The sequence below is a fragment of the Borostomias antarcticus genome, assembly GCF_949987555.1.
Source record: "Borostomias antarcticus genome assembly, chromosome: 7".
Lineage (NCBI taxonomy): Eukaryota > Metazoa > Chordata > Actinopteri > Stomiiformes > Stomiidae > Borostomias > Borostomias antarcticus.
This window is the reverse complement of record NC_140240.1, coordinates 1,944,648-1,959,922: the sequence shown is the minus strand read 5'-3', so window position 1 is coordinate 1,959,922 and position 15,275 is coordinate 1,944,648. Positions and strand designations below refer to the sequence as shown.

Sequence of the window (15,275 nt, the reverse complement as noted above, 5' to 3'; positions counted from 1 at the left end):
CAAAGAAGTTGGCAAAATGGTCAGGGAGAAGGGAGCAGTTGGGAGTAGGAGGTGGGGGTTGGAGTAGTGAAGAGAAAGTTTCAAAGATTTTTTAGGATTGGTAGAGAAGCAAGAATATTTCCATTTTGGGGAAATAAGCAGGCCAGTACCACCACCACGCCTTGCAGCTCTGTGTGTTGGAGAAGGAATACACATCTGAGAGTTGAGGGTGTGGCAGCGTTCTCTGGTGGGATCCATGTCTCGGTGAGAGCAAGAAAGTTGAGAGAGAGTGAGGATGATAAATAAAGATAAATTCAGCTTTGGGCAGCACCGACTGGCAATTCCAAAGTCCCCTTATCACCACTTGCTAGCTTGATAGTTGAGAGAGTCGGACAGATGAGATTAGAGGGGTTACGGATTCTGGGGGTGACCCAATGTCTGCGTGACCCCTGGGGAGGGGAAAGGGGGAAATATAGGTACAGAAGTAAATGTAGACGTAATACTTGCCTGATACAGTCTTTCTTGACAAAGTCGCTCTTGAATAAGTCGCCCGGTGCCTTTGGTCACCCTAGCCTTCGGTCATAGGCCGGAGGGAACTGTCTGATGTATTAAATTGTGTTCACCGAATGATTAAATATTCAATACGAAAGCTATAATCATGCCAATTATGTAGTCTGGTACCAGAGAGATACAGTATGTAAGAAAGACAACTTCAAGTGTAAAGGATATTTTTAATCCTTTTTTTTTTTTTATATATAAACAAACATTCATTTAGCAGCATAACCAGAAGGTCTTGAGGTATTTCTAAATTCATACACAAAAATTCAGTTTTCCCCTTCCTCCCACACACATCCACCATTGCAAACTCAGTGACGGTACCCAAATGATTTGACAGTGAACACCACATACTGGAACTCGTACTGTCTTGGTTGCGTGCATGCACACGCAGTATCACATACACTCACATACAGGCTTCACATACAGGCTTCCAAACGTATGTAGGCATACGTACACAACGTTGGCTTGAGAACCAACACACCAACACACACACACACATTCTCTCGAGTCCTGTTTACCAGTCAGAGGCAAGATGTGGGACTATGCAGGGCTGGCTCCCTTAGTGGCTTGTAAGGCAGGCACACTTAATGGTGCAGTTTTGGCTGTGGGGGAGAGGAGAGAAGACAGTCAGCATTAACCTCTGCTATAGTGTGGACAATAGAGAGGACAACATACAATTAAACACAATTTCCTTTAAATTCCTATACATCAAAACGGTTTTGAGTTAAGAAAAGTTTAAAATCAGCCACGTGGTCATCAATCAGTCATTAAACCTATCATAAATAAAAAGATGAAAAGACAAAATGAGCCTAGCATTTGGAAATCGCTAACTGTAAGCTTCTGTCTAAAGGTAGGCAGAGATGGGCACATTGCAGAAGTTGTTGTTGCTCGTCTGTACTACTTTCAGGGAAAAGCATTTGTACGAGGTTACGAAAATGAGGCGAGCTATCCCTTTACCTAAGGCAAACTATCCCTTTTTGTTTGTCTATCCCTTTAAGGCCCCTTACTCCCTCAGACCCACCTTCTGTGTGCCCAGTTTTTTCTCCACCCCTCCGGGCAGCGTCCCCCCTTTACTGTCCTTCCAGGGGTAGAAGTTGGAGCGAGGGGAGGTGGAGGAGGAGGAGGGCGGGCGGTGCGAGGGCTTGGCGGGGGGCGAGGGCTCGTTGTTATTGCCCCCCTTGCGTTTCTTACCCAGCCCCCTGTGCTCATAGCCCCCTGCTCCGCCCCGCCCGTGCAGTCCTGAGTCTCCACCTCCGCCCCGGCTGTGAGAGTTAGTGGGCGTGGCCTCGGGGGGAGAAGAGTGGGCGGAGGGGCCAGAGGGGTGCGTCCTTTTAAAGGCCCAAGCCGCTGACGATGGAGAGTGGGATTCCGAGGGGGAGGGCTGGGGGCGCGGCTTGCCCCCGGGGGAGAGGGTGCCGTTGGTCTGGTTGTGAGGGGTGGTCGAGGGGGTGGCGGCCTTAGAGGCCACGGAGGAGGAGGAAGAAGGGGGCCGGCCCCGATCTTGAAGGATGATGCAGTTCCTGTCGGGCCCAGAGTGCTCGCCCTCCTGCGATGGCGCCTTGCGTTTGCGGAGCGCGGCAGCAGCTGCGGCGGCCTCTTCTCGAAGGCGAAGCATCTGCTTACTGGGGCGGCCCACCGGGTTCTTGGGCCTCCCAGGGCCCGCCTGACGCACAGGTGGTGCCATAGGGGCCGCAAGATGTCCGCTGCTGCTACTGGAGTTCTCCGATTGGCTCGGGGCAGTGGAGGGGGAGGAGAGTTGAGAGCGTGGTTCCCTCCCTGGTCCACGAGAGGAGGAAGTCCTGAGGGAGGAGCCGATGTGGCTTCCTGTCCTGACTTTTGAATGCAGGGAGGAAGAGGAGGAGGATGAAGAGGGAGACGAGGAAGGGAGGGTCTTGGTCGAGGGACTGTGGGACTGGAGGTCTGTTGCTTGAGGTATTTTCCTTGAGTGGAGAAAAGAGAAAATAAACATTAGAACCATTAGAATCATATGCAGAGGCCTTCAGCAGGATCAGGTTGTAACTGACTTTACTATTAGAAATAATAATAATAATAATAATGTGATCTGACAGCTTTGGCTAGGCACAAAATCACCAAAAATTATGTCGCCATACTTTCACACATTCAGTATCTGACCAATAGGGACAGGCCATATGTCCCCACACATATCTGACCAATAGGCAGGGGTGTCTTACTTCCAAAGCTGGGCACTGAGGTGTTGCTCCACTGTGGCGTTGAGAGCCGACCGCAGGTGATGCAGCCTTCGGTCAAAAGTGTAAACGCCGTGGCCCACCGCATGGCTGCCGAACGAACACATCTGGGAGGAGGTAGGAAACATTAGGGTTGGAAGAGGAATGTAACAGGTAGTTTAGAGCACACATAATTGACTAAGAGAGTTGTGCCTAGAGTCCACAGCGTATTGGGAGATGTGTACATGACAAACACTAAGGTTCCCGATGAAGCAATAATAGATAAATGGTAAATGGACTGCACTTATATAGCGCTTTTCCACCTTAGCGGCACTCAAAGCGCTCTACAATGGCCTCTCATTCACCCATTCACACACACAATCACACACCAATGGCGGTAGCTGCCATGCAAGGTGCTAACCTGCTCATTGGGAGCAATTTGGGGTTAGGTGTCTTACTCAAGGACACTTCGACATGTGGACAGTCGGAGCTGGGATTCGAACCACTGACCCTTTGATCATTGAACGACCCGCTCTACCAACTGAGCTACAGCCGCCCCTCTCTATATAGATAAGATATTCTATATTTCTCTGTGTCTCTAAAAATATATTGAAGGAGAAACAGAGGTCCCGCCCCCCCCGACTTAAGTATTTTGAGCCAGTGGAATATGCAAGGAGTCAAGGCAAAAGTTAAACCTGTGAGTCCTTTGAATAAAAATTTATGAGAGAGAATGATGGGGTTGCTGTTCTTTGTGTTCATATTTGTCGTTTGTGGTATTGGCTTACCGCCATTGGTTTAGGGTGCGATGCGGATGAGGGGTAGTCTGCAGGCTCCTCTGGCCCCTCCCCCTCACTCTCGTCGCTAGAGATACGTCCATGGATGAGGGGCGACGAGGCACGGGCGCTGCCCGCCTCCTGTCGAGGCACGTCATCCTCCAGGGCACTCTCCGATGACGTCCTGGACCGACTAATAGCAACATACACACCACACATATGTTCAATATAGTCACATGGTGTGCTATACCACAACTGATCAAATCCCATCTTGGTCTTGGACATCAGGGCAAATTACATCTCTTTTAAAGGGATAGTTCACCCAAAATTTCTAAATAATTAGTTGGCTCCCCCCACCTAAAGGCGGGGCAGTTGGTGAGGAGTCTCCTGCAGTGCGGTGGTCCGGCCGGGTCCCTGTCCCGGTCTCTGGGGGTCTCTGGGCTCGGCGAGCGTCCTGTGGATCCGCCCTCCTGGGAAGGAGCGCCTCTCTCCCGGATCCTGGTCCCCGTTTTCAGCTCCGCCACCAGCTGGTCAAAGTTCTTACTGCGGCCAATCACCTTCCTCCGCTGGTGGATGGAATGGATCTGAAGAGGGACAAACGGCAAAGGCGGAAAAGGTCTCAATAGGTGAAACGCATTTTGTAATTAGGTTCTGTAAAAGAAAAATCTTACTTGGTTTAGTTTAGATTTCAAAGAACACGCTGAGTGGTCGGTCAAGCTGGTTTCAAACAAAGACAATAGTTTATTCTATGTTAGGATTTGCAATTCGGACTCTAGCACAGGAAGTGAATCCGGGCTCGAGTGAGTCAATTGGGGACGAGGTCGATAGATTATAACGTGAAAAAGGAAGTGACAGTTTCAGGATGAAGAGGACAGGGAAGTGATGTCACACAGGAAGAATTTGTAGTTTTAACAGACTGATCTATGAGAACGAACTACAAAGTTAGAACAACAGTCAAGTAGGAAAACAAAACACTTTGGTGAGACTTGAATTTCATTCACAGTTCATGTTCAAAATTGGAAGAGGAGTGAAAACGTATACAACCAAAACAATTTTATGAAACAATGTTCTCATTGGACGAGTTCAGCTCCAAAACAAGTGTTCCAATTCATGGTGACCTGATTTGTGATTAAAGTAATGTGCGGTACACAAAATCTAGTAGTTCACAAAATCTCAAGTGAAACAGTGGGAGTGATGCCGCTCACTCAACAGCCTCCTGTCACGTCTGAGGCACAGATGGGTCTTAACGACAACGTGGGATTTCATTAGCATGCTAATACTGCAGCTCGAGATGACCTGAATCAGACACAAACAACATACGCCTTGGAAAACCTGTTCTACACAAGGTTTCAAGACTAGGGGAGCAGCAATCCAAAATAAATTGTACCAAGCCATGCAATTAAATACTAGGCCTTTATTGACTGGGGCCAAACAGCTGGCAGGCTATTGTGTTCAACAGACACAGAAGAACTTCAAATAAAAGTTGGATTTGAAGCCTAAAGTAAAGTAAAGTTGCCTTATAAAGGGGACAAAAATGATGAACAACAATCAGATCAACCAAAAGTCTTACCAATGCTACAGTGCAAGGCAAAACACTCTTCTAATACAGTATTGTAATGGAAAATGATGGATTGTTAAAAGACAAATTTCTCCCTCAATGAAACATGGTGTGTTGCTAATGGTGTTGCTATTGCTATACACAGGGCCGTCTGTGAGATATGTGAGGCCCTGTGCGAAATATGTAGGTAGGAGACATACAACTATATTTCTCTCTACATGTGTCATGGCAGCACCTCTGTGAGCAAGGGAAGACATTTTCCTTTTGTTCTTTCCTTTCTCTCTCCCCATTACCTGAAAACCAGGTCATCTTACCTATACTGTAACTGTACCATACGTGGCCTTTTCACACCTGACATGCCCAGTTCCTGTTCTGAGAAAAGCTTACTGTGCATGACGGCCTTGTTCCAACAGTCTACAGATGCTCCTTTCCTCCTCTCCTTCTTAGGTGATGGCTGAGCTGCACAAAGGCTCTTCCTGTGCTATGAGCTTCTCTATGGTGGCCTTGTTCCAAAGATGTTACCTCCTTTCTCTCCTTCCTCAGATAATAATAATAATAATAATAATAATAATAATAAAATAATTATTATAATAATAAATAGCTAATATAAAATCGATTTTTCAACAGAGTAATCAATAGCAATAAAAACACAAATAATAAAAAAGCCTTTCCCAAAGCCTAGGTGGGCTTTAGCCTAATTCACACCAACAAAACTGTTGGCCGAAAACAGAGGTCTGACCAACAGGCCACCTTGGTTGGAGTGAAAACTTAGACGACTAATGTTGGAGCTGAACAGGAGAGGTCGAGCTCCCTTTCTGGCGTCGGCTGTCGGTCACACTTGAGCCAACCATAGCGCCTCTCTCAACTCAGAATAAGTAGTAAAATCATTTTTATTAATCTTACGAGCAGCCCTCAGCTTACATGCAAGCTTGCAGTCATTATTTCCACGGGCAGAAAGTAGAACTCGATTAAAGCGTTAAAATAGGATATTTGTGTAGGCTATTAAAATATTGTTTTACACTCAAAAATAAATGTGAGTAACCTTGAAGTATGATTGATTGATGATTAATGCACATTCACTTTGAGCAGGAATTCTCTTGACTACGGTAAAATAAAGATATAGATTGTTTAGAAGCGTGACTTCCCGCCTGGTTCCAATTGCACCACTCTTGCACAGGTTCAGAACAAGCTGAGCAGATGAAGTGTAAACAACCATTGAGGCAGTGTGATACAGTACGTATGATAATATAATGTTAATTTCAGACAGACACTGGCCACAAGGGTTCAGGAGCAGCAAACAAACTAAATATCACCCTATATCAATAACAACCTCACACACGATGGGTTACTAGAATGTAAAGACAACTGAATGTCACCAAGCACTTTGATTGCCATGATTTGGACAAGCACTGTCACTGTCACAGAGGAAGAACTGAAATTAACCAATCTCATACCTCTGGGTGATTAAACAAATCTCATACAAAATACTGTAAGAGGAATGTAAGTGTGTTTGAGATGCTATGTTTTACTCCAGACTGAACAGCTGTGTCTGTGTATTCTTTTTTTGACTGTTGTATTGTCTTTAACTACTGTATAGGCCTACTGCTGCTACCATGGCCAAGTATCTCGCAAAATATATTTCAATCTTAATGAGACTTCCTGGGTAAATAAAGGTTGAATGAATGCTGCCATAGTAGTGGAGAGACTGAAGTGTAAGCTAGTAACAGTAAGATAGACGTACCACATCAAACATGAGTGAAAGACAAATGTGACTCATCTTTATACAAGGGCTCGTGCAACTTTTTCAGTAGGTTAAAACCACCAACACACAATCTTGTTGCACTTGAGTTGTTATAGACTGTTAGTTTGGGCTTTACTTATAGTATACAGACAATATTCCCCTCATACCGCAACCGTGGGTACTGTGTTAGCCATTGTGGTTGAAAATAGTACTTATCTTCTTCTCAGTGGGTCTCTACCTGCCTTCATCTGCACTCTCACCACTGAGTCAGGATCTCTCATTGGTTTTCAATCAATCAATCAAGTTGGATTTATATAGCGCCCTTCATGATACCCAGAGCGCTTTACAGAGTCCAGTATTCATTCAGACACAGTCATACCGGTGGTGGTAAGATACATCTGTAGCCACAGCTGCCCTGGGGCAGACTGACAGAAGCGTGGCTGCCAATCAGTCATCATCTTTATGATGGTGGGGGAAGCCGGAGTACCCGGAGGGAACCCACGCAGGCACGGGGAGAACATGCAAACTCCACACAGAAAGGACCTGGAACGACCGGGATTCGAACCCAGGACCTTCTTGCTGTGAGGCGACAGAGCTAACCACTGAGCCACCGTGCGGCCCCCACCTCCTGCTACCTCCTGCTACCTCCTCGACCCTCAATCTCCTCATTTTGTTGATCTCGCTCTCTCTCCTCATTTTGTTTTTTTGAAATAATCTGCTATTACCACTTCATCTTTGCAACATGTACTAGCTAAATGGGTAACGGACAACAGGTGTCGGTGTTGCCTTGTAATCGTAATCCGTGTTCCCAACTGTAATCGTTGGGGGCTCTTGTGCTCTACCTGTCTATACTTTCATACCTGTCTATACTTTCATAGTCTCATGAGTCTCGCTCTTTCACGGTCAGTAGGCTACACACGCTGGTGGGTGCAGGCGGGAGTGTGCATTATGCACTTGCACGAAGCAACCACATTCAATTTAAACTCGCACACATTCAAGAAACAGTCAGACAGCATATACAAGCATTTTGGTCACAGTCTCGAGGCCTGTGAGTGTTCTGATACTGGCTTAATCTACTGTAGCCTAAGAAGGGAATCATTTCTACTGAGATGAATATAGTGGTGTCAGTGAAACAACCACAATAGTCTTCATGAGCTAATTTCCGATACTGAGTGTTTTTAAAGTCGCACTGAAATGAAAAAAGCATTCTGTCCCATTTTGGTTCACATAATTGGTCATAGTGTTCACCTATTCAACGATGTATGCCAAAAAATTTACAAAATTCTACTTTTGTTGTCTATAATTTCTTTCTTCCTGGAAAATGGTAGGTCACGTGCAATGAAGACAACAGGTACCTTAGATTTTAGGCCAATAATCTCACGACATCCACCCGTCAATCAACGCTATCCTTCTATCGAATCTGTCTAAAGTTCTTAAAACCCGTCCACTTGTCAATGTTCCAATCAAATTCCTCTAAACATATGTCCCACCTCATACAGTAGCTTGTTTGCGTCGGAAATACGTCAAACTACGGAAGTTAGATGATCTCAAACGTCCGTTTCAGTGCGACTTTAAATGTACACCATTTGGTAAGGAATGACAGGGGCTGGTTCTACAGAAGAGCAATAAGGAACGAAGGAAGGGAAAAGATGGATAGACTCGATAGAGGATGGGAAGGGGATGACAGGAGGAAGAGACAGAAACATGAGGTGTGATAGAAAGAAGCAATGTTTCCATCCACACGTTTTATGCGAATTAAGTTATATCGAATTAAAAATGCCTTATGAAAACAGTAAAATTAGATAAAAAATCATGAAAATCAACAAAAAGTTTGTACTGTCGATCTCATCGGATTTTCTCTTGTTCGATTAAAGTCTTTTGTGATAAATGCTTTATCCGATTTAAAGCTCTAGATGGAAACGCACGTTCACCGGCTTTATTCGCATTCATATTTTTAGCGATCCTCACACAGTTCGATTGACAAGGGAATGGAAACATGGCTAGAGACAGGAAGAAGAGGTAGAGGGTGATAAAATAAAATAAAAGATGTCAAAGCACAAAAAGGGAAACAAGTGTGAGCAATATTGGTATTAGGGCGAGCATAAAATCAGAGGAGGAGATGGAAGAAGAGATGAAAGGTGGAGGACTGGGAGGGATCGTAGCTTACATTGCAGGTCAGGAGGCGTGTGCAGACCTTCTTTCGTTCGGGGTCCAGGACTCCGCAGTGCTTGTCTAGGTCACACACTCTCCCTGGGGAAACATCATGGTGATTTAGTTTGTGAACTAGTTTGTTTGTGTCCTTAAGTGTGTCCTCAAGTGTTGTCTGAAGTACCTAATAGCTGTTATTGTACTTTGAATTGGAAATTCTGTCTGCAATTCAGCACCCTAAATGCCAATTTGTGTGTGATGTACACTCACTGAATAATAACTCTGTTTTCTCTCATTAGAATACTGCACACACAATTCACCTCTATGCACATCCATTATTTTAGGCGTCTGAGTTGGGCATCTCAGCAATCATACAGTATTTAAGATTCACTTTTTCATTATTGCCTTTTCTGAGGGTGAGTCAGGGCATGCTAAAACCAGAGAGGTTAGAAACCGAGACGCTCAACGAGCCATTACTTCCTGTAAACGCAATGGGAAAGTCACACATTCTCTATTTACGTTGTTTTAGTCTGCATCATGAGCAATACAGGAAGTAATCGTTGAATCTCTCGGTTTCAAATCTTTCTAACCTTACTCTACCCACCCAGTCCCATTCCGACCCCATCCATACTTACTGGACGCCACTTTGTTGTAGGGTCTGGGGACTCGGTGGTGCCCGGGGAGGGAGGGGGCGGAGGGAGACTCCTTCCTCTGGGAGGGGGACCTGTCACTCGGGGAGGGGCGCCCAGGCGGGGTGCCCCCATGGGGCCATGGTGGGTCTCTGAGGGAGGGGGGCGCGGTGCTCAGCGCGGGCTCCAGGGGCGGGGGCGGCTTGAACATGGAGGACTCCAAGTTGCCACCATGGGAGGACTTGTCCAGAGGGGAGTGGCTAGGGGAGAAGAGGAGTTTAAATTAAGGATGCCCAGATGACTCGGCCAGCAATCGGAATCAGCAGATATTCAGTAAAAATATGAGATTGGAGAATTCCTATAATGCTTTCTAGTCGCCGATCACGCTTTCTAGTTGCCGGTCACGACAACCGATCAATGACGGCCAACTCATGGCCAAATGCGTGTTAAACTAAACAACGTGAGCCAATTCACTGTCGCATGCGAGTTAAGCTAAAACATGTCGGTGCTGTAGAACTACTACAATGTGTGTGAGACAGATGTAACACATTCCATCTGCAATGCACAACAGGACAAAATAGCCTATCTCATGGGGGGAAGCAAGGTACATTTCCAACACAGTCTCTCTCACACACTCCCTCTCTCTCTCTGTCGTCCTGTCCCCAGAATGTAGCTCCGTTCTCTCGCATGCAAGACACATAACATTTGCAAAAATATTACTAATGGTGTGATAGGTCGTTTGCGGTGAACAAAAATAGATGCTGGACTGAGGGAGATGTGTTCCCACGTGGGGATTTCAATTCACTTGCAACTAACGTTAAGTTAGGTTGCAGTGCGCTATGTAGCCTACGTTCCTTTGCTGGGGCGGAGTCACTGAGGTGTAACTCACTTCCCTGACTCAGGATAGTGTAGAATGTGTTCACTACTCTGGTTATGTTGCTAAATCATGTTGTGCGACCTAGAACGCACGCACATGCTATTGTATATAGTATATATTGAGGTAGAAAAAAATATAAATGTGGGTAGACCTCCTTTGGACTCAATGTGATGTATGAAATGTATTTAAATGGAAACTTTACTGCTATATCAGTAGCTATAACAAATAAAAAAGAAAAAAAAAGTTTGGTATCGGCAGATATGGCTCATAGACGATCAGTGATTGGTATCGGCCAAAAAAAAAACGTTATCCGGCATCCCCATCTTAAATACCTGACACAAATCTGGTAATCAAGGAGAAATACTAACAATCCTTCACATGCTCCAGTCCTCCTATCCCTTGTCTTTCAGTCTTTTCATTCCATTTCTCTACCCATCCTTTGCCCTCTCACAATCATCATGTCCATCTTCTCGCTATGCATGTATACCGTATCCTTCAACTGTATTCACTCCCTTCACCTTTTTCTCAAACCCTTAATTTCCTCATTCATACACCCGTTCTGTTTGGCCCTGTCCTCTTACCGTATCCCCTCCTTGCCCGGCTTGGAGTTTCTGTACTGGGGCGGGGTGGACGGGGAGGGCGGGGCCGCTCGCGGTGCTCCCGTCCCCTGACTGCGGCCCTCCCAGGTAGACGAGGCCGCCACCGAAGCGCCGTGGCCGGAGGAGGGGGAGTGGCCGTGGCGTGGCCGCTGCTGGGGTGCGGGTGGCGGGGAGCGTAGGCGGGTGTAGAGCTTGGCCAGGGGTCCATGGCGCCGCTCGCAATGCTTCTCGAAAGCCTGGGGCTTGACCACCTGGCCGCAGTGGCTGCACACCACCAGGTAGAAGTCATCCTGGCCCGGGTAATGGCCGAAGATGGACATGTCTGAGGGGACGGGAGGAAGCATAAGAACGAGAGGAAGAGAATGAGAAGAGAGAAGGAGAAGAGGAAGATGGATGAGCTCATCAGGAGAAGGCATAACAGGTGTGCATGATTAATGTAGGCCAGGTGCAACATAGAAAACGTATGCAAACATTTTCTATCCCGTCCTCACTGACACACACACACACACACACACACACACACACACACACACAGACACACAGACACACACACAGACACACACACCAGGGAGCATCTGTCAGACAGCAGCTGCTGCAGACTGCCAAGCTGGTTGCTAGAGGGCACCTGAGCACAACAGTCCCCAGACATGCACCCCCTTCCCTCTCTCTCCCACACTGTGCCCCGCTCCCTTCCCCTGCCCAAAAGACATGCACCCCCTTCCCTCCCTCTCCCACACTGAGCCCCGCTCCCTTCCCCTGCCCAAAAGACATGCACCCCCTTCCCCCTCTCTCCCACACTGTCCCCTGCTCCCTTCCCCTGCCCAAAAGACATGCACCCCCTTCCCTCTCTCCCCCACACTGAGCCCCGCTCCCTTCCCCTGCCCAAAAGACATGCACCCCCTTCCCTCTCTCTCTCTCCCACACTGAGCCCCGCTCCCTTCCCCTGCCCAAAAGACATGCACCCCCTTCCCTCTCTCTCTCTCCCACACTGTCCCCCGCTCCCTTCCCCTGCCCAAAAGACATGCACCCCCTTCCCTCTCTCCCCCACACTGAGCCCCGCTCCCTTCCCCTGCCCAAAAGACATGCACCCCCTTCCCTCCCTCTCCCACACTGTCCCCCGCTCCCTTCCCCTGCCCAAAAGACATGCACCCCCTTCCCTCTCTCCCACACTGTCCCCCGCTCCCTTCCCCTGCCCAAAAGACATGCACCCCCTTCCTTCTCTCTCTCCCACAATGAGCCCCGCTCCCTTCCCCTGCCCAAAAGACATGCACCCCCTTCCCTCTCTCTCCCACACTGTCCCCCGCTCCCTTCCCCTGCCCAAAAGACATGCACCCCCTTCCCTCTCTCCCACACTGTCCCCCGCTCCCTTCCCCTGCCCAAAAGACATGCACCCCCCTCCCTCTCTCCCCCACACTGTGCCTCGCTCCCTTCCCCTGCCCAAAAGACATGCACCCCCCTCCCTCTCTCCCCCACACTGTGCCCCGCTCCCTTCCCCTGCCCAAAAGACATGCACCCCCTTCCCTCTCTCCCACACTGTGCCCCGCTCCCTTCCCCTGCCCAAAAGACATGCACCCCCTTCCCTCTCTCTCACCCCCCACACTGTGCCCCGCTCCCTTCCCCTGCCCAAAAGCACCCCAATTCAATCACTCTCCCTTGAGGAGGCTGGAGAGAGAAGACAAAGAGCTTAAGCTATTCTTGTTGCACGCACACACACACACACACACACACGCACACACACGCACACACACGCACACACACGCACACACACACACACACACACACACACACACACACACACACACACACACACAGCTGTACCATCAAGATATGTTTTTTTTAAGTTTCAGATTGATTTACCATGTTCTCTACAACTGGTAGAGAACATCCATCAATAGAACTATCCTACAGACTTACCCTCCTTACGGAGTGACATCGCCTCTCCAGCTTTCTTTCCATTCTTGCTGCAGTCTTCCACATCTGGCCCTAGAACACACATGCACACGCAAGCAGGGACAATGAGGCCTAGTCTAATGGTCAAGGAGAGATAACCAGACTCCAATCAAAGATACGGTTGTCCTTGGGAGTATTATCGCTTATGGTTTTAGAGGATTTTCATGGATGTTGTGTTACTGTCTGTCCTGTTTTTATGACATCAGGGACCATGTTGGAAATAAGTCTTCTCACTGTTACATGTCATCCCTTTGATTCATTGTCTGCTACATCCATAAAAAACAATCAATCAATCAATCAATCAATCAATGAGCAGTGCATAATGCCACCTGCACCTCATTTCTTTTATCTTGATGTGAAGGAGCTGAATATGTGATAGTTTCTTATGAATGGATAGTGATATTGGTTTTCCACTTCCTGGAAGAGAGGGAGGCCAGGATAACATAAACTATGGGGTACACCCCCGATCTAAATTGCTAAGGCAACAAAACGAACCATTGCTTCCCACTGGCACCTTGTACTGTGTGAAGATGCTGACATAAATTGTTAATACTGCTGTTCCAGGAAGATGGGCATGATCAAAAGAAGATTCCAGATTTCGAGGGAGTTAATGTGTTGTGCCATGGGTGGTTGAAGCTGCTCTTTAGGGCACTAGGGCTGTCCCGTGAAACTTGACAAGGATACTTCCTGTACATATGTAGTTTGTCATATGACAAGGAAGAGGGGATCATTTGAAAGTTGGAGGTGGAGTGGCACTTGGAGAGATGCCAGACAATGAATGCGCGCACACATTCTTCCGAGCGGAGAGGGGAACCCCAATTTTACAATTCAAAGAGATGAGATTTTATAAATTGGATTCGGTGTTTCTAACTGTTGTTGTATTCTGATTTGGCTCTGGCATTTGCTGGCGGACGCCACCTAATAAACACCTCGAAATCCTCCCTGAAATCAAAAGCTAGGCTAGCAGAGACATGGTGGCAACAGCATCTGACTCCTCCTCCGGGGCCGGTGTCTGTATCCTGCTGGATTATGAGCTCGTAGCTCCATGGAAGAAGTTGCTCGCCCAACCATCCCCATCTAAAAGCCTCCTTCCGCTTTAGGGGCCCCATACACTGTGACTTTATACATGGTGATATGGACATAACTAGATGATGCCCTTGGTGTTGGTATATGAGTACATAAGCAGACATTGTGGGCCCGAAACAGGCACGATTATCACTTATTTGTGAAGACGCCGTATGCGCTAGGACCTGGGAGAGTGTGCAACATGTTATCCACCCGGCGCTAGGACCCAGCAGGGTCTTTGTTTGGGTAACATGGTTAGCGCTGCCATTCGTTTCCACGAAAATTAACCTGAGTCTTTCGGTGAATCTGCTTTATCTCGGGCAATATCGATGACAAAGTGCTCCCTTACCTTCCGACGCTGTCGCGCCGGCTCTCTCGGCCCAGGCACTCCAGCTTTGGCCCACGAAATCATCGAGACTAGGCACCCGCCGTTCCAGAGCAGCCATTACTTTTACTGCGCGTTCACGCACCGCCATCATCACTGCGCGGCAAGTGACTTACGTCATATCGCGCGCTCCCGACAGGATGGGAAGTACCTGCGTGCGCGTTCACGAGACACCAGCACGCACAACCCAGGGGAGGGAGAAGGGGCATCGCGGGGCATAGGGGTTAAGGGGAAGAGCAAGAGAGAGCGGACAGGGTTAATTAGAGATGCATTGGCAGGTTTTTAAAAAATGATCTAATTTAATAAGACGGATTGTCATGATTGCTCTCATGCTTCTCTGAACCTTGACCAAGCCACAAGCAAAACCCAGGAGAAACAAGTTGCTCGTAGACTGAGGCAATTTCTATGTATGGTTTCATTTTGGCCCAGACAAGTTTGAAACTTCACTTGTGAGGTGGGGTGAAGTCTGTCACCATTTACTATCCTGTCCTTTCAAATGAGGAAATAGTAGGAGCTAGGAAAAGGGCCAGGTATGGAACTGAGCCACACACCTGAGGCATACCTTACTGTACACACCACACCAGGTCCAGTCATCCACCATCACCAGCATTTCTCTGGCCAAAACACCCCCCTCTCCACTTCCGTCACTAACCTGGGTGTTAGAATGTATCCCCACCTCACCTTTGAAACCCACATTAAACACCTGTGCAAGACATCCTTCTCCCATTTCAGGAACATCGCCAAACTCACCCTGGCAGATGCAGAAAAGCTTATCCATGCCTGTATCTCCTCCAGGCTGGACTACTGTAACTCTCTCCTCATCGGGA

At 47.7% G+C, this 15,275-nt stretch overlaps 1 protein-coding gene across 1 annotated transcript; it reads right to left on the bottom strand.

The window, feature by feature from the left end:
* Positions 1 to 1,009: 1,009 nt before the first annotated feature.
* On the bottom strand, positions 1,010 to 14,542 carry atxn7l2a (ataxin 7-like 2a; the record flags this gene model as incomplete). Its single annotated transcript, XM_084440605.1, has 10 exons — positions 1,010 to 1,139; positions 1,559 to 2,477; positions 2,730 to 2,851; positions 3,509 to 3,689; positions 3,854 to 4,080; positions 8,963 to 9,045; positions 9,579 to 9,832; positions 11,031 to 11,370; positions 12,963 to 13,031; positions 14,413 to 14,542. 10 exons carry the CDS (start codon positions 14,540 to 14,542, stop codon positions 1,122 to 1,124), a joined length of 2,343 nt encoding a protein of 780 aa, XP_084296731.1. The 3' UTR covers positions 1,010 to 1,121.
* Positions 14,543 to 15,275: the final 733 nt, after the last annotated feature.